At 47.7% G+C, this 25,169-nt stretch overlaps 1 protein-coding gene across 17 annotated transcripts in view; it reads right to left on the bottom strand.

The window, feature by feature from the left end:
* Nucleotides 1–1,042: 1,042 nt before the first annotated feature.
* LRP8 (LDL receptor related protein 8) overlaps nucleotides 1,043–25,169 on the bottom strand; it is a 79,046-nt gene continuing 54,919 nt past the window's right edge. For 14 of the 17 annotated variants that reach the window (XM_027108498.1, XM_027108483.1, XM_027108484.1 and 11 more), the window contains 11 exons: nucleotides 22,638–22,812; nucleotides 20,393–20,620; nucleotides 17,285–17,403; nucleotides 16,892–17,031; nucleotides 15,326–15,467; nucleotides 13,873–14,025; nucleotides 12,771–12,995; nucleotides 10,755–10,823; nucleotides 6,823–6,995; nucleotides 5,679–5,855; nucleotides 1,043–3,385 (listed from right to left, as the gene is read on the bottom strand). In XM_027108498.1, the coding sequence (XP_026964299.1) occupies nucleotides 3,347–3,385; nucleotides 5,679–5,855; nucleotides 6,823–6,995; nucleotides 10,755–10,823; nucleotides 12,771–12,995; nucleotides 13,873–14,025; nucleotides 15,326–15,467; nucleotides 16,892–17,031; nucleotides 17,285–17,403; nucleotides 20,393–20,620; nucleotides 22,638–22,812 (1,640 nt within the window). In that variant the 3' untranslated portion in view covers nucleotides 1,043–3,346. The remainder of the gene's footprint in view (nucleotides 3,386–5,678; nucleotides 5,856–6,822; nucleotides 6,996–10,754; nucleotides 10,824–12,770; nucleotides 12,996–13,872; nucleotides 14,026–15,325; nucleotides 15,468–16,891; nucleotides 17,032–17,284; nucleotides 17,404–20,392; nucleotides 20,621–22,637; nucleotides 22,813–25,169) is intronic. The other 3 variants (XM_027108490.1, XM_027108500.1, XM_027108494.1) reach the window with 2 other exon arrangements.

Here is a 25,169-nt window from a genome sequence, read left to right as displayed (position 1 = left end):
TCATTACAATGAATTACATGCAGTTCCTTAAGATGCCCATGCTGTTTCATGCTTCTGTGTCTTAGAACAGTGTGTCCTCTGCCTGAAGCAGCTTGGACACCCCTACTTAATTTCTAAGACTTAGCTTAGGGCCACTTTTCCTACAATGCCTTTCTTGACCCCATTCTTACACCTTTGTAAACTAACAGTACCCCCCAAAATATCTATTCCTTTTTTTTTGTTTCCACATGTCTTCCTCTAATTGCTACTGTGAGTTCTGTCAGGACAGAAAGTGTTTGACTGACCTGTACATCTGCAGTACCTGGCACTTAGTTGGTACCTAGCAAATAGTTTCAGTGGACGAATATACATATTGCAATCACACAGAATTGGAGGGATGAAAAGTACTTATTGCTATACATTTAAATACGGTCTCATTCTGAGGTTACAGTTTACCTCAATCTGTTTTATATGTAATCATGCTATCAAGAGTAAATAAATAATATTTTAGTTTTCCTCATTTCTGGAAGGATATTTCTGCCAGTGCTTTCAAAATTCCACCAGAAAGATAGGCCATAAGATAGGCAGCAGGTTTGATACAATGTTCAGGCAGCCCAAAGTAGTCTCCTGGAAAAGGAAAGCGAGGAAAAGGGCTGGGACTAGTTTCTTTTACACATATAAAAAAATGTCTGATAAATTTTCTGCCCCTCAGGCCTTATCTCTAAGCTTCCTTCCAGCTCTGTAGTCCAATGACTCTGTGATCCATTATTGGCTGTAGGTACATGATGACGCAGGGGCAAAAGGCCACAGAAGTGCAACTGTACCTCAAAACGCATCCAAGAATAGAGAAGAATGAACCTGACTCCTCAGATTTCATCTTATTTACTGCCGTCCAACACATGAGTATTCCACAGTTTTTTGTAGGTTGCTTCCATAACTGTCTCTTCCAAACTGCAGTTGTAGCATATTCAGGAAACATGGATGTCTCTCAGAGAGTTGTATTTCATCATCATTTTGAGATCTCAGGCTGAATCATCCTGACCCTATTCATTATTTTTTTCTGTGAAGGACAGGATCTGACTAAAAGTTTAGAAACTATGCATTAGTCACTATTATCATTTCCCCAGGAAATTCTATTTCTTTGGAGGCAGGTTACAGAAAAAGTTGCTTGTTTTGTGTAAATTTCAGTGCTTTTCACTTTCATGATTTTTCTTCAGTCAAAAATAATTTTACTTTCCATTCTTGAAAGAATAGTAGTAAGTGATTAAGCTCTATAGGAGTTGGCCACCTGTTCTTAAAATTCTGTTTGGTTTTGGTCATTTTAGGTCAATTGCATATACCCTCTCAATGAATGTTTCAGGACTATCAACACATGTATATCATGAAGAAACCGCTTGCTTATGCAAAGCTTAGTGCCCAGGCTCCAGAATACAGTTATTTTCTCAGAAGACAGGAGACCATGAGTGATGTAGAGAAAGGTCCTAGGAACAGGGTGACAGAACCCCAGAATGTCTGCCTGGAAATTCAGAAGGTATCAAGCTGGTGACACATCCAAGCTTCACAGAGTTGGGGGCAGCTGGGGAGTAGAAGGGGAGGAATTTGCTTAAAAGTGTCAAGTTCCAGGTATGTTAAGGTTAGATACATGTCCTCTGCTCCTACTTAAACCAAACACTTCCATGTCACACCTTGTCCCTGGTTGTCCAGTGGGAGTGAAGTGGCAGAACAGCAGAGTTAAGACCACACCTTGGATAAGAGCCAACGGGGACTGAATTCCTTCTGGGACTGTAGGATTACCTTTTCAATGGTAGACCCCACAAAAAGAAAAGTGCACTTCTCCCTGCCTCCCCCAAGGCCCAGGAAAAGCAAAGTAAGTGTCCACAATGAAAAAAAAAATCTATACATATACCCAGAGTTTCTCCTTTTATTTACAAAGCAGTAAACCAAATCCCTGTGTGAACATATATATCCAATATACTGTAGCATTGTGTACGCCGTTTCCCCCTCAAACAGGACTTTAGGTTTGGCCGCTTTTTCTGATTTAAGCCAAATATTAGTTTCATCTATGTGAACACATGATGGCAACAAACCTATGTATCACTTTAAATTGTTTTCTCCACCTAAAGGAAATGGTAGAGAGAAAGGGGAAGGGAGAAATAGAGATGTAACAAAACCTGTTCCTCCATCCTCATCCTCAACCCACAGCATACTCGGAGGTCAGTGCCTGAGCCAGTCCCAACAGTAAACTTGGGCTGTTCAAGAAACGTCTCCATTTAGCTCTCTATAAGTAAGGATGGCACCCTCAGTGTGCTTCAGAGGAAACAGTGAATTCAACCCAAGTCTCCTAAAAGAAAATGAAGTTACTTGAAATGCTGAACTTTAAAACAAGGAGTAGCCAAGGTTCAGGCATGTTCTCACCTGAGCTCGCGGGAACTTTGGGTACTGTGTGAAGTCTGTACACTGGCTGTAGCCACAGAAGAGAACCACAGTAGCCACGGGTGAGCTGAGGGCCTTTTGCTGACTGATTGGAATCCCAAGGACAGCCAGAGGCAGAAAAGATCTACCTCTCCCCACTGCGTGTTTGCACAAACCATGGTATCTCTTTTCTGATCCAAATTTCCAAAGGCTTCTCTGAAAACTACAGATAACCCTTCCTGTGGACTGTTTTAAAATATATTTATCTTTATGTATCTGAACAACAGCCATAGGTGTGCCTCTTCTCTACAGATTTTCCTTTCTCACTCACATACACACATAAACATAAATGCACACAGAGTCCGGGTGGTAGGCCAATCATACCAAAAATAAATACTCTCACCTCTCTAAATTACTTATAGAACTAATCTTATTTTTGAAATATGTTAATAAATAATCTAAACGGGAGAGGGAGTTGAAGTGTTTTCTTCGTTTTACTTATGTTGATGGATAGCCACAAAGCATAATCATTCTATTTACAAAAAAAAAAAAAACCTCTGAAACCTAAAAAAGCCCCCCAAAACCAAATACCCTCTGTAAATATAATTTTTAAATGATGAGTAAGCTACTGTACCATCGGCCCCATTTGGTTATGTACATCACGTTAGTCACTCAGCAGTAGCTATTCCATGAATTCCTCATGGGTAGTGCAACCAGTTAAAAAGTGTATAAAACATTATACATATAAAAACTCTCACATCCTTTGGATGTTTGCAGTTCATCATAACTTTGTGGTTACCTTTCCGCAATATAAATTAAAAAAAATTACACACGCACACACACACACACAGACACGCAGACTCATGTACAGAAACCCTTCCATCCAGGCATACACCATCCAGGGTGTAGTGCACGGGACTGAATTCTGTGAGGCACGAAGGGAGTGGTCCCATCCTCAGGGCAGTCCATCATCTTCAAGGCTTAATGCCACTCGCTGGGGGAGACAGAGCAAAGAAATCACCATTAGACCCACTGGAGCTATTTATTGGATCACAAGGTACCAGAAATTCTATTACTTTATAGGCAGTAGCTCACATACTCTTCAAGAAGCTACCTCAGAAGACGCGTTTGTCATATTTATTTTACAGATGAGAAAACTGAGACTCAACGAGCTTAAACAGCATTTGTCCTGGATCATAGAGCAAGCGGGTGAACTCAATTTGAACCCAGATCTGTATGAATCCAGAGCTATAGCTTTTTTCATTATTCTGTTCTGCCTCTGTAAAGAGGAGGGCTGTGGAGATCTAAACTTTCTCCATCCTCCCTTACAGGATTTTAGGTTTGCTCAACTTCAGTGGGTTAGCTTTGGCAAATGTTTAATCCCAGGCCATTAGCTACTTGTCTCTAGCATGCTAGTCACAATCAGGAAGGTAACTGGCTGCACCCCTCCCAACTAATTATCCAGAATTGGAAGGCAGTGGAGATCAATTAAGTTTAATCCCTCTTTCCCTCTCCCCAACTTTCTAGTCATTAGATACTAGACTTCCCTCTGCCACAAATGGCTGACCACCCACTAACCCTTGAGCCAGTCTATTCCATTGTGGACAGTGGACTTAAATTCTTTCCTATATTGTCATGAAATCTGCTTCTTTATATCTTCCGATGTTCCCTGATTCTCTCTCTTAGACTCAGAGAGTTCTACACAGACAACCCTTGAAATTTTCAGTGTTTGTGTTCCCTTCCCTTCCTTCTGAGTGTTTTCTTCTCCAGGCTACACATCTAGCTTCCCCCACCTGGTCCTGATACAATGCTGTGTCCCACTCTTCCATTTCCTGGATACCCTCCTTCGGATAGACCCCATTGTTTCAAGATCTTTCTCATCACTATATGAATTTGAGCTAGCCACTTCACCTCTCTGAGCCTCGGTTTCATCATGTTAAATGGGAGTACTAATAGGACCTACCTCATAGGGTTGTTGGGAAATCAAATGGGATTATGTGTGTAGAGTGCTTAATGTAGTACCTAACACACATGGGGTCCAGAGTATTCTAAACCAACCTAACCAGCGTAAGATAGAACCAGACTAGCATTTTCTGTCTCTGAACATTCTATAAACAATAAAAAGTAACTCCACTGCCTTTCAAATCATCTTTGGATTATTTGTGGTTTTGCACGAATGTCACGGCCTTGCTCCACTAGACTATCTTTTTCTAGTCTGTGACCCTCCCACTCTCCTCAAGATAGATCTCTAGGCCAAAGTCAGGTCCTAGCAGTGATGGTGGAGCTACCTGAGAAGGGGACAGGGGAGAGAACAGGCTGTTGAGAATACTGATTTCCACAGCTTCAAGGCCATATACCCTGAGAAATAGTGGAAAGAGCATGGGCTTTTGTGTACATACAGATAGGAGTTTCAATCCTGGTTCTACCACTTCCTAGTTGTGATCCTAGGTAAGTTATTCAATTTCTCTGAGTCTCAGTTTCCTCATCTGCAAAATGGGGCTAACAATATCAAGTATATAGGTTTCTGTAAAGACTAAACAAGAAAATACATGTAAAACACTGAGGAGCGTCTGATATACAGTAGGTTCTTACTAAATGTCAATTTCCTCACTCTCCTACTCTATTTCTCTGCAGTTGGCAGGAGCTTAATTCTTCAGGCCTTAGATTCATCAGGAATAGCTCCTCCTGAGTGGTTGCTTCCTTCTGTGGAAACAATGACACTTTACATGTGCAGAGCGCTTTATAACTCACAAAGCACTCTCACATGTGCTATCTCACTTGAACTTTATAAACTTAGGCAGCAGAGAGAATGGGGGTTATTATTCCCATTTTACAAATAAAAGTAATCAGAAAGAAGGGACTGAGATCACAGAGCTGTGGAATAGTGAAACTGGGAGTCATCTCCACTCTAAGCTCAACATTTCTTCCACTGTGCCCCCTCTGATCTTTAAAAATTGGTTAAGCAACTGTCTGCTTGGATTGGCCAAGGTTAAGGATCCTCAAGGCCATCTGCTAACGCTCCTCACTTGCTTGACCTCATTTCCCACGTCTCCCCTTCACGAACAATTAGCTTCAGCAGCAATTCTGTCTGTCCTGCCCCGTACTCAGTCATTTCTTCCACATGCCATTTCCTTGGTCTGCAACTAACCCATCTTTCATCTTTGCCCCGACACCCAACTCACAGTTTGCAGCCTTCTAGAACCAGAAAGCCTTCTAGGATTGACTGCACCTGCCTGGTTCATGCCCTCGCTCATCAGCCCCTCAGACTCAGAGTGGCACTGCCCTACCTTGCACTTGACGACAGGCAGCTCGGAAAGAGTGTTCTTCGGGAGTTGGTGCAGCTGTGACCTTGGTTCCCCCGGCAAGACAAAAAGCTCCTTGAGGGCAGGGGCTGGGTCTTCCATTTCTCTGGTCTCCCCAAGACAGGGCTCTGCCCACAGTGGGTGATCAAAGCTGCTGATCGCCTGACAGGGGGATGGACTGGATGACCCATGAGGTCACACCCAGCCCCGACTCCGCTATACAACCATGACATCTGCTCCAGCCACTTTGTGGTCCTTGATCCCCCAACAAGCCATGCCCTGTCGTGCCTCTCAGCCTTTGCACATGCTTCTTTCTGGAATGCCACTTTCCTCCTTCTCTACGTGGAAGACTGCTATGAATCTTCCAAGGACACAGTTCTTCTGTCACCTTTGTTGATGTTTCCATAGCATTGGTTCAACAAATACTTACTGGGAGCCAAATATGCTGTGCTAGGCACCAGGGAAACATTAATCAGACAATCCTGCCCTCAAGGAGCTCACGTTCTAGCAGGGAGACCAATGAGTAAAAAGACAAGTAGACTATAGTGACAGGTGCTGTGATGGAGAGAGGTGGTGAGAGAACAGAGAAACCAGGGAAAGCTTCCTAGAAGAGGGGACTCTTGAGCTTCCACCATGGCACTCAGCACACAGCTGTTCAATAGCCAGTGACTCTCTAACTCCCCCACCAGCTCCCTGGGAGCAAGTACATCCCTTCTTTACTTTGGAACACTTGGTATCTTATGTGGTACTTGGCACATAACTGGTATACATTGTTCACTGAAATGAATGCATTTGAACTGAATGGCCACAGTTGCCTTTCTAGGCCAAAGGTTCTGAAAACGTATTCAGCACAAAGACAGGCCTCTTTCCTCCAGGAAGAGCCTCTAGGTACAAGGTGGTCCTGATACCCTTCTATCCCAACCACCTACCCCAGCATTCCTGTGTCCCCAGGGCCTAGAACAGTGCCTGGCACATGGTAGGTTCTTGATAAATGTCTGAAGGAGGGAAGGAAGGAGGGAGGGAGGGAAAGAAGGAAGGAAAGGAGGGAAGGAGGGAAAGAAGGGAGGAAGGGATGGAAGGAAGAAGGGAGGAAAGGAAGGAAGGAATTCTTCCAGCAAGGAACACTTACTGCTGGATAGACATGGCCAATCTGAGCAGCCCTCCCTATGTGGAGCTCATCCTCATCCTCTTCTTCTGTCGTTTTCCTGTATACAGGGTTGTCGAAATTCATGCTTTTGGTGTTCTTCCGCTTCCAGTTTCTCCAGATCAGGTAGCCACTCATGCACAGCAGGGCTATAACCACTGGAGGAAGAGACACGTTACAGTGGATCTCCAGCAGGCTCCAGCCCGTTGCCCAGACATCAGTCATTTCTCGCCACCTCTCCAGCTTGGCTGCCCCTTGTTCCCAGGCTCTGTTTCTGCATATTCTTTTTCTGCTGCTGGGAAGGCCTTCTCCTAGCTCTTTGTTCATTAACTACTCATCCTTCAAGATCTAGCTCAAATGTGAAGTCTTTCTCAACCTCTCATGGTACAGTCAGTTGTTCCCTCGCGTGTGTTCCCAGACCACAGTGTTGTACTTTATATATGTGTACCCCCAACTAGACTGAGCTCTTTGAAGGCAGGGACCGTGCCTTCTTTCTCTCACTGTGCCCAGTGCCCAGTAGCGAGTAGGTGCTCAGTAACATGCTGAGTGAGTGAGTGAATTTCTTCACCACACTCTTGCCCTAATACTGCTACTTCCCTGGATTTCTCTAAGAAACCATTCTCTCCCAAAATTGGAGGGTGGAGGGTGGGGTACTTCTTTCCAAAGCTGGGGCTCTGCAAGAAGAGGAGCATCTCTAGAAGGGAACACAGCAGGGAAACACAGGTTCTGAGTTAAAATAAATGGATATATTAATGAGTAAATGAGGAAGTTCTCAGACAGAGCCGGGAGAAAATGGGGCAAGCAGCTTCACAAGATAGTAAGCAGTCACCGTGAGCATTCAAGTGGAGGCTGGGTGATAGCTATCTAGGATGCTATAGGGGGGTTTCTACAATACTTTGGTAAGATTATAATAATCAATAATAACTGATATACATAAAGATAAGAACAGGGCAAGGATGTCTGTTATCGCTGCTATATTTGTTGTTCCAGAGATCTAGCTATGCAGTGAGACCAAATAAAGAATTGAAGGGCACACATGGGAAAGGGAGAAATCAAACTGTCATTAACAGATATTGTATGCTTGGAAAATCTTAGAAAAGCAGATGAAAAACTATTAGAAATGATTTTAGTTCATCAAGAATCAACAGAAAAAATCAATAGCTTTCTTATTAATCAGCAATAACCAATCAGAAAATGGATGGAATAAGAAAATATTCGTAATAGCCCAACAAAAAACTATAAAATACTTGGGATAACCCAATAAGGAATGTGCAAGTCCTATGTGACCTATACAATTCTACTGAAGGCCATAAAAGAAGGCTCAAATAAATAGAGATACGTCATGTTCCTCGATGGGAAGGTTCAATGTTGTAAAAATGTAAATTCTCCCCGCATCAATTTACATACCCAAGGCATAAGATTCCATCATAAGTTTTATAGAATTAACAAGATGATTCTAAAGTTCACTTAGAAGAGAAATTGAATAAAAATAGCTAAGAAAATGTTCCAAGAATAATAATACCCTATTAGACATTAAAACATATCATAAAGTTGTGTTTCGAGTATATAGGAATAGTATATAGGGATTGGTGGAGAATAAACAGCCTAAAATCAGATCAGTATGTATAGGCATATAGTTTACAATAAGATGACAAGTCAAGTCAGAAGGAAAAGATGGACTATTCAATAATGGTCTTGTGAAAACTAGACAAGCATGTTGAAAAAAAACCTTAAATCTCTACCTCTTGCTGCATTCTAAATTCCAAATGGATTAATAATCGAATACTAAAACATGCTTAAAATAGTAGAAAAACATATAGAGAGATATTTTAATAATTTAGAATGAGGCAGACCTTCCTAAGCAAGACACAAAGCCCAGAAGTCATAATGTAGGAGATTAACAGATCTGATACTTAAACATTTTTAATTCATGCATGGCAAAAGAGACCATAAACAAATTCTAAAAATCAAGTGGCAGGATGGGAGAAATGATTTGTAACATATATTACAAAGGTCTAGCATTAATTATGTATAAATATTTCTACAAATAAGTAAGAATAAGACAAGGAACCAATAGAAAAATAAGAAGAGGCTGTGAATAGGCAATTCATAAAGGATGAAATGTAAATGGCCAGTACGCTTGTGAAAAGATACTCTGCCTCCCAGGGAAATATCAGGGAAAGAATATTCATCTTTCAGCCCTCAGATAAGCAGAAATTTAAAATAATGATTCTATTAGGGCACGTTACATCAGGGAGACAGCATACACATGCCCTTCTGTGGAGCAGAGTATGGCAGGAGAGGAGTTGATTTCTCTTTCACTAAACAATGCTGAGTATTTTCCATTCTACTCAAAATGAGCCTGGAATAGTCTCACCATCATCTTTACTAATAAAGCCTTTCAAGGCCAATTCAAATGCCACCTTCTTTAGAAGTGCCACTCCCTCTCCTCCACAGAGCATCGGGTCTCTATTACAGCACCTTATAATATGTAGTAACACGTCTCTTGTATCACCTTTTTTATGATTAAGTCTTACTAAAAACTGAAAGCTCTTTTTTTTTTTTTTTTTTTTCCCGTATGCGGGCCTCTCACTGTTGTGGCCTCTTCCGTTGCGGAGCACAGGCTCCAGACGCGCAAGCTCAGCGGCCATGGCTCACGGGCCCAGCTGCTCCGCGGCATGATGGGACCTTCCCGGACCGGGGCACGAACCCGTGTCCCCTGCATCGGCAGGCGGACTCTCAACCACTGCGCCACCAGGGAAGCCCAAAACTAAAAGCTCTTAAAGTCTTTTCTCTTTTTCTTCCCTGGATCCTTGGCACCTCGCACAGTCCCTTGGATGGTGTTGAAGTTTTTAAAACATTCACTCGCTAACTCACCACCATATTGGGGATTCTTAGGATAAAAGGGCCAAGTCCTTATCCTTGAGGTACTACACATGGGCAAGTAAGGGAGATAAAACGATGAATGGACAATCGCAATTCAAAGATCCGACCAAGAGAAGAGACTGGTACGAGAGACAGGATGTGCAGGATACTAAGTGAATATCAGGGTAAGAGAGAATGAATCAGCCCACGTGGCTCTCTGTGAGGTTTAACCAAATGTTATATTCTGGCCATATTCCAAACCCACCCCACTCCCGCCCTCCCATGCCATCTCTCATTCCTGGCTTTGCCCATGTTGTCTTCACCTGCTTGGGTTGCTCTAGGAACTCTCCCCTGTCCGCTTCCCTCCTCTCCCAATTCCAAGATAAGTGCCTCAGCATTTCTACTGAACTGCACACGGCTTCATTTTAGGACTTACCACGTCAGAATCAAATTATCTGTGTCTCTCCAACAAGTCTATAAACTTTCGGAGGACAAGAACCATGTCTTACGTATTTTTAATCACCTTCCCTCCCCTTATCACAGAATCTGGTACATCATAGCTGCTTGATAAATGTTTGTTGAAAACGAAACAGAAAGCAAGCAAGGTAGCACGATCTATTAAAGGAATGGCAAGCAGCTCTATGAATTTTTGTTAATGTATGTTTTTTCTACTCATTAATTCGACAAATACTTTATTTCGTCCCCTGTGCCAGACACTGCTAAGAGCTGGGGAGAGTGGCGAGCAAGAGAGACACCAGACCTGTCCCCGTGGAGCCTACAGTTTGGCTTCACATGGCTGGTGTGTAGAGTATCCGTGACGGGTAGTGGGGGAAATATGTGGATAGCTGTCTGGGGCCAGGTCCTGAAGAGCCTGGTGTGCCAAGCTAAGAAACCAAACGAAATCAGGACTGGGAGGTGCGCAGGAAGGCGGCCAGGGCAGAAAAAGTCAGAGAGAGAGGTCCGTGTGCTCAGCGCTCTGTCCTTCCGGTGCTTTTACCCAGACCCTGGGCAGGGTCTCTCTCTTCTCACCAGTGACTTGGGGCCACACTCACCCATAGGCACAATGATCCCAATGACAGCAGCAGTGACTGTTGAGCCCATCTTGCCACTTTCATTCCCATCTGCAAAACACAAACGTTAGCAGAACGATGCTCCATCACTGTGAGTCCCAAGTCCTTGCTGGCCTCAAGCAGTAAAAACTACCCAACTGCTTCTTGCCCCCGTTCCAGAATGATGATCCCGGCTACTGCTTAATAATTTAGTCTTTCCAGATCTTATCAGGACAGAGGTCATCTCCATTTCACAGATGAGGAAATTGAGTCTTCTTGGGGTTTGGGGGACCCACAGAGAAGTGGCAGAGCTGGGATTCAAACCCAGGATTTGTGACCTAAATCCCTTACCCTTTCCACAGTATTTGGGTGGTGGGAAGCTCGGGGCTGAGCCCTTAGGTCTTTATGTTGCTGACTACCTGGGGCAATTGCCTTTTTCAGCCAGTATCTGTTGTTTTGTCTCTCTTATTTCTGTCTGTCCATCTGCATCATCAGTGTTTTTTTTTTTTTAAATAAATTTATTTATTTATTTTTATCTTTGGCTGTGTTGGGTCTTCGTTTCTGTGCGAGGGCTTTCTCTAGTTGTGGCAAGCGGGGGCCACTCTTCATCACGATGCATGGGCCTCTCACTATCGCGGCCTCTCTTGTTGCGGAGCACAGGCTCCAGACGCACAGGCTCAGTAGTTGTGGCTCGTGGGCCCAGTTGCTCCGCGGCATGTGGGATCTTCCCAGACCAGGGCTCGAACCCGTGTCCCCTGCATTAGCAGGCAGACTCTCAACCACTGCGCCACCAGGGAAGCCCGTACTATATATTTTTAAAAGTAGGTTGTGCCATCTTTTCCACTCTCTTACACTCATCTTCAGTATAACATCTGTACAGAACTTTTTAGTTTAAAAAGCAGTTTTCCCTTGGATCCTCATGACAGCCCTCTGAGGTTTGGAGAGGAGCTATCATTTGCTCCAAGAGAGGAGATGATTGTCTCCTGGCAACGGCGCAAATGCTATCCTCTCAGTGTGTCTGTTTCTCCAAGTTACTCCAAGGGAACCTAATTATTAAGGGGAGAAAAGACCTGCACTGCTTACAAAGTTTACTGTGGAAATGCCGTTCTCTTCTCCCTCCGGGTCCCAAGCATACACAGGACAGTGATATTAAAGCCTAGAGCGTGATGAAGCCAGTGGGGAGACTCCCTGGTCGGAGGCTCAGCCCAAGTGAAAGGAACTGGACTTCACACGCGACCCACCTGCCTCTCCAAACTTCAGGGTAAGCGCTCAACTCTGAAAGCGCTCCTGCTGGCAAGATGGGCCTGATTATTAAGGTGCTACCACGCTGCTTAGTTTCTGGGCCATGTGCATATGGGAAAAAATTTAAAAGATAGTTTATCCTCTTAAATGAACTCCCCCAGCAGGTAACTCAATTTAAAAGGTATTTGCTGGTTAATGAGATAGAACATTTCTAGCAGTGACAATTACTGCTCCTGATGATTTAATAAGTGGTGAACTTAATTATTTTCATCCCAGGGTTTGCAGAGAGGCACTAACAGACCATAGTTATGGATATCACTATATGGGGAACCTACCGAGAGTGCTGAGAACTGAGACCAGGGCATTTGAAACTTCCAAATCTGAGGGATGCTCCCTCATACATGTCAGTAACGTGTGACACAGACACACTATCAGAGTCAGCAGAGGCTGTGTGCATGAGCACTTCTGTTTACATGGATGCCTCTGTCTCTCGTGGCAACCTTGCGAAGCAGGTAAGGGAAGGGTTATTATTACCCTACTTTGTAGATGAGGAAACTGAGGCTCAGAGATAGGAGGTAGCTTCCCTCGAGACCCTCTATAAGGTAGGAGCACCTATGACTCCTAAATTGCGGGTTGGCACTCTTCCTCCCGCTGCTTCCTCCTTGTAGACAGCCAACATTTAGCTCTGGTATGACCACTTCTTCCCACAGATCCCCCGATCCTGGCTTCCCTAGGACCCTCCCACGTCATGAAAGAAGGCAGAACTCATTTCCTTACAGTGCTGGGAGTGGTTGCTGGTTGCAGGGCTTGGGGTAGACGGGTTGATGCTGGGAGCCCTGGGGACACTAACTGAGCCTGGGACCGCTGCTGCCAGGCTTGGTGTCTCTGTGCTGTGGTTCTGGTAGGCGGGGCTGTGGACGGTGGTCCCAGGGGCTCTGGTGGTGTCGGCTACTGTCCTCGTTGTGGTGGAGGCTAACGTTGTAGTTGAGGTAGACTGAGGTGCTGCGGGGGAAATATCATGAAGGTCACTGGACAAAGAATTTTGCTGTTTTAGTGCCTAAATTATTGCCTCGATGAAGTATACTTATGAACTCATCCTCATGGCTCAGCTCAAACGCCTTCCTTAAACCTACTGAATGGGCTATGATTTTTACTTTAGCTGAATGCCAAGCATCTTGTCTGTGTTTATACTGCATTTCGGTTTGATAAAGATGAGTCATTAGGACAATGCTATAGAATTAGGTGTGGGCAAGACCACGATAAAAGACTGGGAGGAGTGGAAATTATGTAAATGTAGAAGGAGTTTGCGTGTATACTGGTACACCACTAGGTTCAAATTCTCACTCCACTTTAAACAATTGAACCTGGAAATGATGAATGCTGCAGCAGACTTATGCTCAAACAAAAGGCCTCGTGCCTCCACTGAGACTGGAGGATGGATATACATGTATATGGTTGAAGTATTAACTGACTGTTAGTCCCAATCATATCACAAAAGGGCTGCTAGATAGTGTGTTAAGTTCTGGGTGAGAAACAGGCAACATCACAGTCACCTGCATATAAATAGTAATCAAAGCCATGGGGATCAAGGTTTCTTAATTTGAGGCCTTCAGGGGATTCCTGATCCCCCTGAAACTGAATTTAACATGTTGTATGTGTATGTGCATTTTTCTCGGGAGTGAGAAGACAAAGCCTTGGAGGGACCCTATGGGACACCAGCATTCAAGGTCGGTACAGAAGAGGAGCCTGCAAAGGGCAACAAGTAGCCAGAGAAGATGGAGGAAGACCAGGCGCTCATGGTTTTCCAGAAGTCGAGGAAAATTTCAGCAGATGGGGTCTGGCATTGCCAGGGGCCATCCCTCCCAGTAGCTCTGCTCACCTCGGTAGCACCTCTTCATGTCAGGGCCCAGTCGCATTGTGTCAGGACAGGCACAAGTGTACTTGGGGGAGTGGCTGGACATCTGAGGAGCAGGAAGGCACAGGTACTCACAGCCTCCATTGGGCTGGGCACTCAGCTCGCAGGCATCTGCAGCTAATGGCACAGAGAGAGATGGGGAGAGAGAGTACTGGGGCACAGACGGGATGTGCCAGGCTCTCCCTCCCCCACGCACGAGGCCCTTCCCACTCGGCTAAATCAAAACGATTTCTCTACTACTTTTACTGGGCACCTTCCGTCACTGTACCTGCTGTTTTATCCCCACTCTTTCTTCCTTTTTTTTTTTTTAAACATCTTTGTTGGAGTATAATTGCTTTACAACGGTGTGTTAGTTTCTGCTTTATAACAAAGTGAATCAGCTATACATATACATATGTCCCCATATCTCCTCCCTCTTGCATCTCCCTCCCTCCAACCCTATCCCACCCCTCTAGGTGGTCACAAAGCACTGAGCTGATCTCCCTGTGCTATGCGGCTGCTTCCCACTAGCTATCTATTTTACACTTGGTAGTGTACATATGTCCATGCCACTCTCTCCCTTCGTCCCAGCTTACCCTTCCCCCTCCCCGTGTCCTCAAGTCCATTCCCACACTTTCATTTAATGCTGATGACAGCTCGGAGTGGGGTGTGTTATGCCCAGGTTAACAGATAAAAGACTGTGGCTCAAAGAGAACAAACTTGTCAAAGCTATACCTCTAGTAATTTTGGAGACAATTTAAATTGAGGTCTGTTGGACTCCAAAGTCCATGTTTTTTTCTCCCTATGCCACATGCCTTATCTCTTTCTTATTTAAATTTCTAATCTAGAATCAGGCACCAACCTTATCTCCTTACCCCTTTTTGCTTTCCCACCTTTACCCGTCCCATTACAGTTAGAATGAGTATATCCTAGTGACAGAGGAAGGGACAACCTAATTGCAGGATTCCTGGCGTCTGTTGCCAACCAGCAAGCTGACTTACTGACGGCCCTAGGATACGTTACTTTATACCACTGCAAAGTACGAACAAATAGCAAATGAGAAGCAATGTGCTCCCTTATGGCAGAAGGAGCTCTGGAATCAGACAGGCCTAAGTTTAGGCTTTAGCTCTACCACCTGCTAAGGTTATTTTACCCCTGTGAGCTACAGTTTCCTCAGCTGTTAAACGAGAACAGTGATATCCATACTTTGTAAGAATGGCAAAAATGGGACATTAGTATGTTTATTTATTTCTACCCAGCCTTAGTTCACCAAGAGCTTGAGGCAAAATGAAGTAAATATGTGACAGCAAGGCAGTCCACCAACGACAGGGACTGTTGCCGCTACTGGGGATGCCGAGACGTGACGTGCATGTGAATACAGCCTGCCTGCTAGAGGGAGAGGATGTGGGCAGGGGACCTGGGACTGGGCAAGGCTCACCTCGTGGCTGCTTCAGCTCATGGAAGATGACAATGTCATGTGGGTTATTGAGGTTCTCAGCTAGGACGGAGATTTCCAGGCCATTGAGCCGATTTGCACTGAAAATGGCCTCGTTCTCCAGGTCTGTCCAGAACACCTTGTCCTGTGGGGTACAAATACAGAGGATGGGAAGCCTAGAGCTTAAACCCATGACCTCAGCCTGAGGGCTCGGCCTCAAACCATAGTCACAAGAACTGCTCTGGCATCTCCCCTGAACTCTCTTGTCCACAGATTCACAGCTCTGGGGGACTCTCAGCTCTGATCTGTGGCATAGGCTCTGGTTCCCTTCTGTCTCAGAGGGTTATTCAGTGCTCTGGCCTGAAGGCTGCTCATTAACGCTGAGCTAGGCCTGCTTCCTGGAGTTCAGCAGAAACTGAGGTTGGGTCTCTGTAGCTGTTACCATTACTGGGGCCTGGGACCAAGATTGGAGAGGATGTATGATCTAGCAAGCACTATCCCTATGGGGCCTCCTACAGCCTCTGGGTATACACGCATACACATCCAATGGTTGGTCCACACAAGCCTAAATGCGTATCTGCAGGCGAATCCACATTTATAGGTACAACCGTGCAGCCTCATGTGCAGATCTAGACACATACCCACATGCTCATCTACACACCCGAAGGCACACTTGTGCCTAAAATGAACTTGTCTAAGCACTGGTGTGCATATGTACACTCACAAGCACTAGCACACACAGGAATGCACATTTTTAAACAGACGCATTTATGTATACACAGGCACGTACACATACATGCCACATGTACGTACAAGCACGAACACATGTGTCTGAACACACCTGTCTTTCGAAGCAGAGGCTGGACTTGGGAGCTGAAGCTTTGCCCACAATTTCAGAGCTGTGCTGGGTGATGTCACTCCAAGCAAATATTGCCAATGCCCACCACAGGCCACTGTCCCCTTGCTTTCCCTCCCCTTGGTGGAAGAGTTAGTTTTGGGGAAGAGGTATGGGTGTGTGAGAACTTGGTCGCTTCTGGCTTCCTCATTCCCCAAGGAGAAACGTTGTTAGGGTCAGAACACAGGAGGGTCTTGACTCTTCACCCTCCTGTGAGCTTCTTGAGGACGGGGATGATGTCTGATTCACTTCTATGACCCCAGGGTCCAGCAAAGGTCAGTGAGAGTGTGCTGAATTGAATAGCATCTCTCAGGCCATTTCCATAGTAAATAATACTAAGGAAATGCGTATTCCTTTTCCCTTTCTTTATTGGGTACCTTCTGTATACGTGGGTACAGTGCTGGGTGCCGAGGGTACCTGGTCTAGCTACTTACCTGTGGGAAGTGCTCTGAGGGAGGGGCCTTGGGGAGGAAGCACAGGAAAGGCTGCCAGGTGGACAAGGGGCTGCATAGCCTCTGTCTGAAGACAGCTCACGTATTATGTACAAACAAGCCAGTCAGCTTCCCTGTCCCTTTGTTTCCACTTGGACGAGTCTCAGGGAGTCATCCTATTTGAACAGCCTTTCCTAGGCTTCAGCTTCCTGATGGGGCCATGCCTCCCCTCACGGAGCTCACCTCAAACACAGCTATCCCGAAAGGGTGGCTCAGGTAGTCAGGGGAGGAAATCAGCATCTTCCTGTTGCCTCCGCTGAAGTCAATGCTGGACAGCTGGTGCAGCTTGGAGTCCACCCAGTACAAGCGCTGGTTCAGCAAATCTTGAGCAGGAAAAAGGGACAAGGGGATCGGGTTGTGAGCCTGGGACCACAGCCTGGAATTCTGCTCCTCTGTGGCCCTTCCCTGCCCACATCTCCAGGCCAGGCCTCAGAAGGAGGCCAGCCCAGGGCAACCATCAGGAAACACAGGCAGTGGCACTATAAGGGGACACAGCAACAAGACCCACGGAGCCCCAGGCAGTGGTCAGCTCCAGGCGCTAGAACAGGCCCCCCAGTGGGGGAAGGCAGGGCTCACCCAGGGTGATTCCGTTGGGCCACTCAATACCATCTGACACCAGTGTCTGCCGGTGCACACCGTTGAGCCCAGACTTCTCGATCTTAGCCTCGTACCCCCAGTCAGACCAATACACGAACCTAGGAGACAGAAGAACCCAATGGGCTTCTTGTCAGGGAACATGACTGGGGTGGTGTGGGTCACAAGGGCTCAGTGGCCCTCTGAATATTGAAGATTACGCTTAGTGAGGACTGGAAAGACCTCTGAAGTTCACGGGAGCCATCAAACCTTAGCACTGGCAGGCGTGTCGGTCTTTGCCTTATCTGAGTCTCTGGAGAAGCCTGTATTTCCAGAGTCCACCTGACCTCAGCTGAACAGCCTGTCAGCCCATCTGTCCCACCCCAGCAGCTCCAGCTACAGCCCTAGCGTGCCAGAGCAGGAAGGGAAGGGCCCCGTCAACCCTCTTACTTTCCTGGTTGACAGAGGAGAAAGCCGATGACTTAGCCAGGGTCACACAGCTAGAACTCTGTCCAGGGCTTCTCTCTCTTTTTTCTTGAACATTTATTGAGTACTTACTAGGTGAGTGGCCTCATCTCATGTACTTACAAATGCAGTAATCACTGCCCCTCTAATCCAATCCCTACAGAGCAGACAAAATGAGCTTCTAAAAATGGAAATAAGCTGTCATTATCCTGCTTTTTGAAATTGAGATATAATTGACATATGACACTAGTTTCAGGGGTACAACATAATGATTTGATATTGCAAAATGAGCACCACAAGAAGTTAGTCAACATCCAGCACCCCACAGAGCTACAATGTTTTTTTCTTGTGATAACTTTTAAGATCTATTACTCTCCAGTTTTTAAACTTTATGATGGTTTCTCCTACTGACCTTAAAATCAGATCCCAAATCCTTACCATATCCGACAGGGCTCTGCATGACTAGGTCCCTGCCTACCTCTCTGGCTGTCTCTCCTGCCACCACTGCCCACTTCCCTTACAAACTCCACACCCGCCGCCAGGGCTTCTCTTAGATCCCTCAGGGCACCAAGGCCTTCACAGAGCCTTTGCCCCCACTTGTGTGCCATTTAGAACGTCTTTTCAGTAGAGAACCTTCCTCCGACCCTCAATGTAAATAGGTTCTCCCTGTTATTGACTCTTAAAACGCCCTGTTTTTTCCCTCCAGAGCGCTCACACCGTCGGTTATTTACGTGTGCATTCGGTATGTGGCCTATCTGTTTACTGTCTGTTTTCCCCACTAGTCTATATGCTCCGCTGAGGGCAGGCGCCTCATCTGCCTTACTCCTCATTTTGTACCTGGCAGGTAGCTCGTGTGTGGCCTATAGGCCTTATTTACTATTTGTTGAACGAAGTAGCCTCACAATTACCCCAGGAGGGTGTAATTATTAGTCCAATTTTACAGAGGAGTAAACTGTGGCTCAGAGAGGCTGACTTCCCTAAGATCACGTGGTGAATAAGTAGTAAGGCCAGGCTTCAAATTTAAGTTCAAATTAAGTTGGGCTCTAAAGCCCGTGTGCTTAACCCTCCCCAAAATGCCTCTGCTGAAAGCTGGTGTCAAGCCAAGGCTGGCTCCAGGCTGGGGGGCTGCGTGGTTGTTCTGGATCCCTTCCATTTGCCACTTCGAATCCCATGGCCATTCTGCTCTGTATACCAAAAGGCTGGCGCATGTGGGAACATCATTGGGCTGGGCTCCCTAGCCGTCTGGCTTCCAGTTGTATTCAGCAAAATATCGGAGGGAGAAGGGGAGAGACTGAGGTCAGGATGTCTATTCCCCTAACTCCCCCCTACAGAGGTGCCTCCAGCTGGCTAATGCCCTAAAGGTGACCCTCTCTACCCAGCTCTTTCCCTCCCAACTCGGGTAACCCTCCCTGCTCCTGCCCCTCAGGCCTGTTACCTGTTACTAGTCCAGGATAGTGCATGAGACCTTACCCGCTCCTTTGTCAATAGTCCCTTTATTAACCGGCCTTAAATTATCTTAAAATGAGTGTGCAGTGGGTTTTCTGGCGGGACCCTGACCGAGCCACAATGGACCAGGAATGGGCTGGGTGTAACTATATGGTTTGGGGGACATGGCAGGTGCAGCCCCAGGTCTGTGTGACAGCAGACAGAGAACAGGGTTGAGGTGGGGGTTAAAGGAGATGACAGTTGTCTGCAGAGGGCCTGGATGCACCTGTGCAAAGCGGCAGCTGTCCGCCACTGCCCAAGGCCACGCACAAAGGCCACGCACACCCTCTCAGGTGGCCAGCCTCACCCCCAGCTGCCCTCACTGGAAGAAGAGGCTTTTCTTATCCCTGCTTAACAATTAAGGAAACAGCAGCAGGAAGAAGCTGGTGATCCTGGTAAACATAATATGATGCAGCTGCTTAAAAACCATGCCATCTCAGGACATCCCCACTGAGGGAGGCAGGGAGGGAGGGAGTCGTGCTCTGTTCAGAATCCCTACCCCTGATATGGAGGCATGGGCAGAGCAGGGCAGCCTGGGTGGTGAGGGGCCCAGAGGCTGTGGACCACAGGGATGGGGATGGAGGCGGGTAGGCTGGAGCAGAGCTGACCCAGTAATCTCAGTCCTCAAATCTTGCTGGCTGTCCTGCAGGGCAGGGAGTAGACATGCTAGAGGTAACTCCGGAGGCCAATGGAGGAAGTTGAAGAGAGGCAGATGTGGGAACATGAGAACGAAACAAACAAAAGAATACTTTCTAATGGGCAGAGCTGCCCCAAAATGAAACAGGCCGTATGAGAAGTGACAAGCTCCTGTCTCTGGAAGTGCGAGCAGTCGCCAGATGCCCACCTGCAGCGCGCAGCAGCCTGAGGGAAGACTTCCTGCCCCAGGAGCGTCTACCAGGCAATTTCTAGCGCCCTACCCGGCTCTGAGATGCTCTGCTTCTATGATATGGTGAGAGAGTAGCAGAGTCCTAGGAGCACCCTGGCGACCAGTGCGCAAGGGACCCTGGGTCAGGGGTTCACAGGCTGAGGGGCCCACACGGACTTTCTTCCCTGTGGCTTGTGTCTGGGTGGCCCAGGGCCTTCCGAAGCCCTCAAGGCAGCTCTTGTGACAGACACATGAGGACTGAGCGCCTGGGGCAATTTGGGGGTGGGAACACTCACCCTCGCAGGGGGTCGACAGCAATGGCCCGGGGTTCACTGAGGTCACGGCTGAAGAGAGTGCAGCGGCGTCCGCCATCAACTGTGGCCACTGAGATGGTCTTGTTGCCTGAGTCGGTCCAGTAGATGTGCTTGTGGACCCAGTCCACTGCCAGGCCCTCCGGAGAGTGCAGCTGCTCATCAATGAGGACCTCCTGCTCCGCCGGGTCGCTGGCTTTGTCCATGTAGGCGCTAGGAGCAACCAGGGCTGGCGTGGGCAGGTGTGCCACCCCCGGGCCCATCTGGAGCTGCCCTTCCCCTCTCTCTTCCCTCTGGGTCACAGCAGCGCATTGGAGAGGAACTTGGCTCATTTCTACTCAACACATTCCCTGGGCCACCAGGGTAAGGATACAGGCTCAAGTCAGCCACGGTCTCTGGCCTGGAGGAGCTCAGTTTAGTAGGGACAGAAATTTACAGCCAGATAATTACACCAAGACACTGTGATTACAGAAAGTATCAGAGGCTATAGCGGCAGAGTAATGGAGACTACATCATCCTGGAGGGCTGGAGAAGGCCTTGTAGTTGAGCCCTGAAGGCCCAGTCTGTCAGGAGCACAAAGAACAAAGGCAGAGGGAACAGCATGTGCAGATGCCGAGGCGTGTGCTCTGGAACAGTGACGGATCCAGTGGGGGTGGAGTGGGGTATGTGGGGTGTAAGACAGGAAGTAAGTGTAGGCAGGGGCCACATCCTGACAGGCTCTGTGTGCCACGCTAAAGGCTCAGGATTTCACTGTGGAGGGGTAACTGAACAGGTCGGAGGACATGGCCAGAGAGGCATGTTAGATCACTGTGGCACCTGCAGAATACGCGAGGAATTGGAGGAGGAGGGAATGAAGGCAGAGAGACCAGTTAGGAGGCTGTGACCGCACCCAGGTGAGAGACGAAGAGGGTGTGCAGAAGGGCTGAGGCAGTAAGAATGGACAGAAGGGGCCACAGTACAGCAGACACTCAGGAGGCAAAATTAGCAGGGCTTTCTCTCTCCCAAATGCTTTATTTCCCAAGGTTTTCTTCTCCACTTACCCTCTCTTCGGGTGATTAGTTCCACAGTGCCCACAGCCATCCACAGCTCTGACCCTCTGATCCTGACAACTGTCTAAGTTCCAGACTATAAAGCCAACTGGCCCCCGTCGGACGTCCCTTGGACACCTTGAACTCAACACATCCCAAACTGTTCATCCCCATTCCCCTCCTCTCAGCCACACAGACAGACTGCCTACCCCCCACCCGAAACTCCTCCCCTGCTTCCATCTCAGAGAACGGTACCACCGTCCATGAAACCTCCCAAGCCGGAAACTGAAACTCCCAAAGTGAACCTGGGAATTCATTCTGACTCATCCTCCCACAGCTCCATAACCAGGGCATCATCAAATCCTGCCTCTTTCCGTCACAACCATCGGACAGGCACTGCTCAAGCTGTTTCTGGGTGTGCGACTGTGAGTGTGTCTGTGTGTGCTGGGGTGTGATAAGCATCGAGTTGTCGGTGAGCAGCACGCGGACTGCTTCCATCCATCCATCCACCATTCGTTCAACAGTCCGCCCAGTGCCTGATCATCGGCAGTCCTGCCAAGTGGATCTCAGGACAAAGAAAGGGGGCCTGGGCACGCAGAGGCTCCTAGGAGAGAACCTCCTGCGTGTGCAAGGAGCCTTCCCAAGCGCCAGAGTCCACTGACTGTGCTGGGAAGGGCTGGACTGCAGGTAGTGCCACCCTTGACCGCCAGATTGGGTCAGAGGCCTCCTCTATACTTTTCCCTAATGCTCATCACAGTGGATTTCGCTATGCTCTGAGTGGGATCTTCCAGGCAGGACCAGGTCTGAGTCATCTTTGAGTCCCCAGCATCCAACACACATATATGTGAGCTGCTCTGAAAATTCCTACCAAAGCCCAGAGGCTTCTTCCTTTCCGCCCTGGCTGAACATTTCCTGTGTCTCGCACTGCCCGCTCAGGCCACCGGAGGTCAGTCAAAGCCCCCATGTGTGGGGCTCAAAGCTGCTTGCCCATCCAAGCCCTCAGCACCCCCCGGAAGGCCCAGCAGGTGGAGAAGTCCTGGCAGTTCCACAACCGCTGTGATCCCCCGTGCCTTCCTAAGCCCGATCTCTGTCCTGGGGAAATATAGAGGCAGAAGGGGTGCAGAGGCCACCCTTCCTCTCCTTCTTTGTTGGCCCCAGCCCCGCCCCCCAGGCCTGGTTGCAGGACCCAGGCCTCGACTCACCTGTAGATCTTGCGGTAGGAGAGGTCACACCAGTAGATGCGATTGGTGGCAACTTCGACGTCCAGCGCCACGACATTCTTGAGCATGGGGATGAGACGCGAGTAGTCCCGCTTCACCAGGTCTATCCTCCGCACTTCGTGCCGGTTGGTGAAGATTAGGGACGGGCTTCTGCCAGCTGCCATGCAGGGGGGTTGAGAGGGAAAGGGTCAGTGCAAGAGGCGGGGGATCTGGAGACCAAGGCTCTGCCACTGGTTTGCTGGGGGACTCCTCATTTCCTGTAAAAAGTGGCGACGACTCCTACCTCACAGGTTAAAGAAGCAGGTGAAATGATGGCTACAAAAAGCATAAGATGCAAAGCCCCATGCATAACAGAGTGATTTTTATTCTTTTTATCGCGCACAAACTCCCCCCAAATCTTTGATGACTCCCCATTTCCTCTGGCCTGCACGGAAGGCCTTCTGCAGCATGACCCCAGCTCCCTGTCCAGCCTCATCACTCACCCCCCTGACACCTTGATTCCGGCCACCAGACTACCTGTCATCACCTTGCCACGGCAGAGCTTTGCTGCCTCGGGGCCTTTGCTCAAGCTGTCCCTCTACCTAGAATGCATGTCTCCCCAGCAGCTGCCACCTCCTCTGCTTGGGCCCCACTGCAGTGTTCAAGAAGGGGCAACATGAGCGTCAAATGATTTAGAAAGATGACTGAGGCTGCAGCATGGAGCACAGCCCTCAGGGCTGGGGGTGGGACTCGAGGGAGGAGGTTCAAGGAGGTCGTTGTGAGACTTTAGTTTATACAGAGTGTACTGGCATGAGACGAATCTGCAGATGCTGGAAGGGACCAGATCACAAAGGATCCTGTGATCCAGGGAGAGAGTTTTCACTTTATTCTGAGCCAAAGGCAGGGGTGGGATGTGTATAATATGACACAGACTATATACGTGCAAAGGGACAACACACAACCTCCCATGTATACACAAACCCATTTTTAGATTTAGGATTAGATTTTGGGAAGATCTTCAGTGAGCTAGACATTCCTGGCTACTCCATGGGGAGGGTCACTGTCCCCCAGGCCTATGAGGGCCTAGCACTTCGCACAGGCCGCCACCCCTCCAGCCTGTTTTCAGATGGAGCGGACCACTCTCAGGCACCTGCAATACTGAATGGCAACACCTGCCCCTGTACCTTCTCCCCCTCTTGTTTTCCAGCTGACACTTCTGCAGGCCACCTGGTTCCTGTCACTGTCCATCGGTGCCAGGCTAATGTGCTCCCTGGGGACAGGGTAGGACCAGCACAGAGCCAGGTGGGGCCTGGGGCTGGGTGTGTGACCTGTGTGTAGTGATGGAGATTATTTCAAAGCAGGGTTGGCGTGACAGTGAAGGTGTGGGACAAACAGATACCATGGAAAACTAGAGGTCTAAGCGCAAGGAGAAAGGAGGAAAGCTGGATGCAAGGCCCAGCTCCGCCACTGACCAACTGTGATTTTCCTCACCTCAAAATGAGAGCAAAGACACTTCATCTTCCTGAGGGCAGGAGCTGGGTTACAGGGTACCTTGAGGTGATTTTTACTGAGAGCTGTGACTGTGACAGGAACCCTGTGTGTTTATGATTTGAGTTTTTGAGTAACTGCACTTTAGATATTCACACATAAGGGTTTGTGTATACATGGGCCATTGTATGTTGTCTCCACTGCACGTATGTAATCCCAGTTCTGTGTCACACCTGTCCCATGTGGGGGTAAGAACAGGTTGCATGTTACATGTGATGGGCTAATGTATGTGCTGTACATTGTGCAGTTTGGGTGGTATGTGTTTTGGGTTTACGGGCTACATGTCAATTATTGTAGCTGCTGTGTTGTTATAACCTATAGAATGAGTATTCGTGCATCTGAATCCCAGGTTCGTATATCCAACAGCCTACACAATACTTTGCTAGATGTCTAAACCGTTTTGTTAAATTTAGCATGTCCAGATCAATCTAATATTCTCCCAAACCTGCTTTTCTCACCGTCTTTCCCAACTCCATAAATAGCAATCCTATTTTTCCAGTTAGTTCGTCAAAAACCTTGGGGTCATCTTTGACTCCTTTTTTTCCTTTCACATCCTACATTTAATTCATAAGCAAATCCTGCTGCTTCAAAATAAATCCTGACCTTCAAAATATATTCATACTGTCCACTTCTCATTATTCCCACGCAAGGCCCTGATCCAAGCCACCATCACCTCTCTCCTGGCTGACGGCAAGGACCTCTGCAGCAGCTCCCCTGCTTCCTCCCCTGCCCCCGACAGTCTATTCCCAACACAGCCTACAGAGGAAGTCAGTTAAAATGTAAGGCACACCCTGTCCCTCTACTCTGAAGCCACAAAGGCTTTCTTCCCCGACTGACAGTGAAACCGAGAGTCAGCCCTTAGAATGGTCTCGAAGGCCTTTGTGATCTGCCCCCAAGTCACCTCTTGGACTTCATCTCCTCCTATGCCCTGGTTGCCCTGGCTGCCCTGGCTTCCTCGTTCTTATCTGAACACAGCAGGCATGCTGC

This window comes from Aethalodelphis obliquidens, unplaced genomic scaffold, assembly GCF_003676395.1.
Source record: "Aethalodelphis obliquidens isolate GAN/ISIS:26980383/991018 unplaced genomic scaffold, ASM367639v1 scaffold9, whole genome shotgun sequence".
Taxonomy (NCBI): domain Eukaryota; kingdom Metazoa; phylum Chordata; class Mammalia; order Artiodactyla; family Delphinidae; genus Aethalodelphis; species Aethalodelphis obliquidens.
The sequence above is the reverse complement of the archived record's forward strand: the minus strand, read 5'-3'. Positions and strand labels throughout refer to the sequence as shown.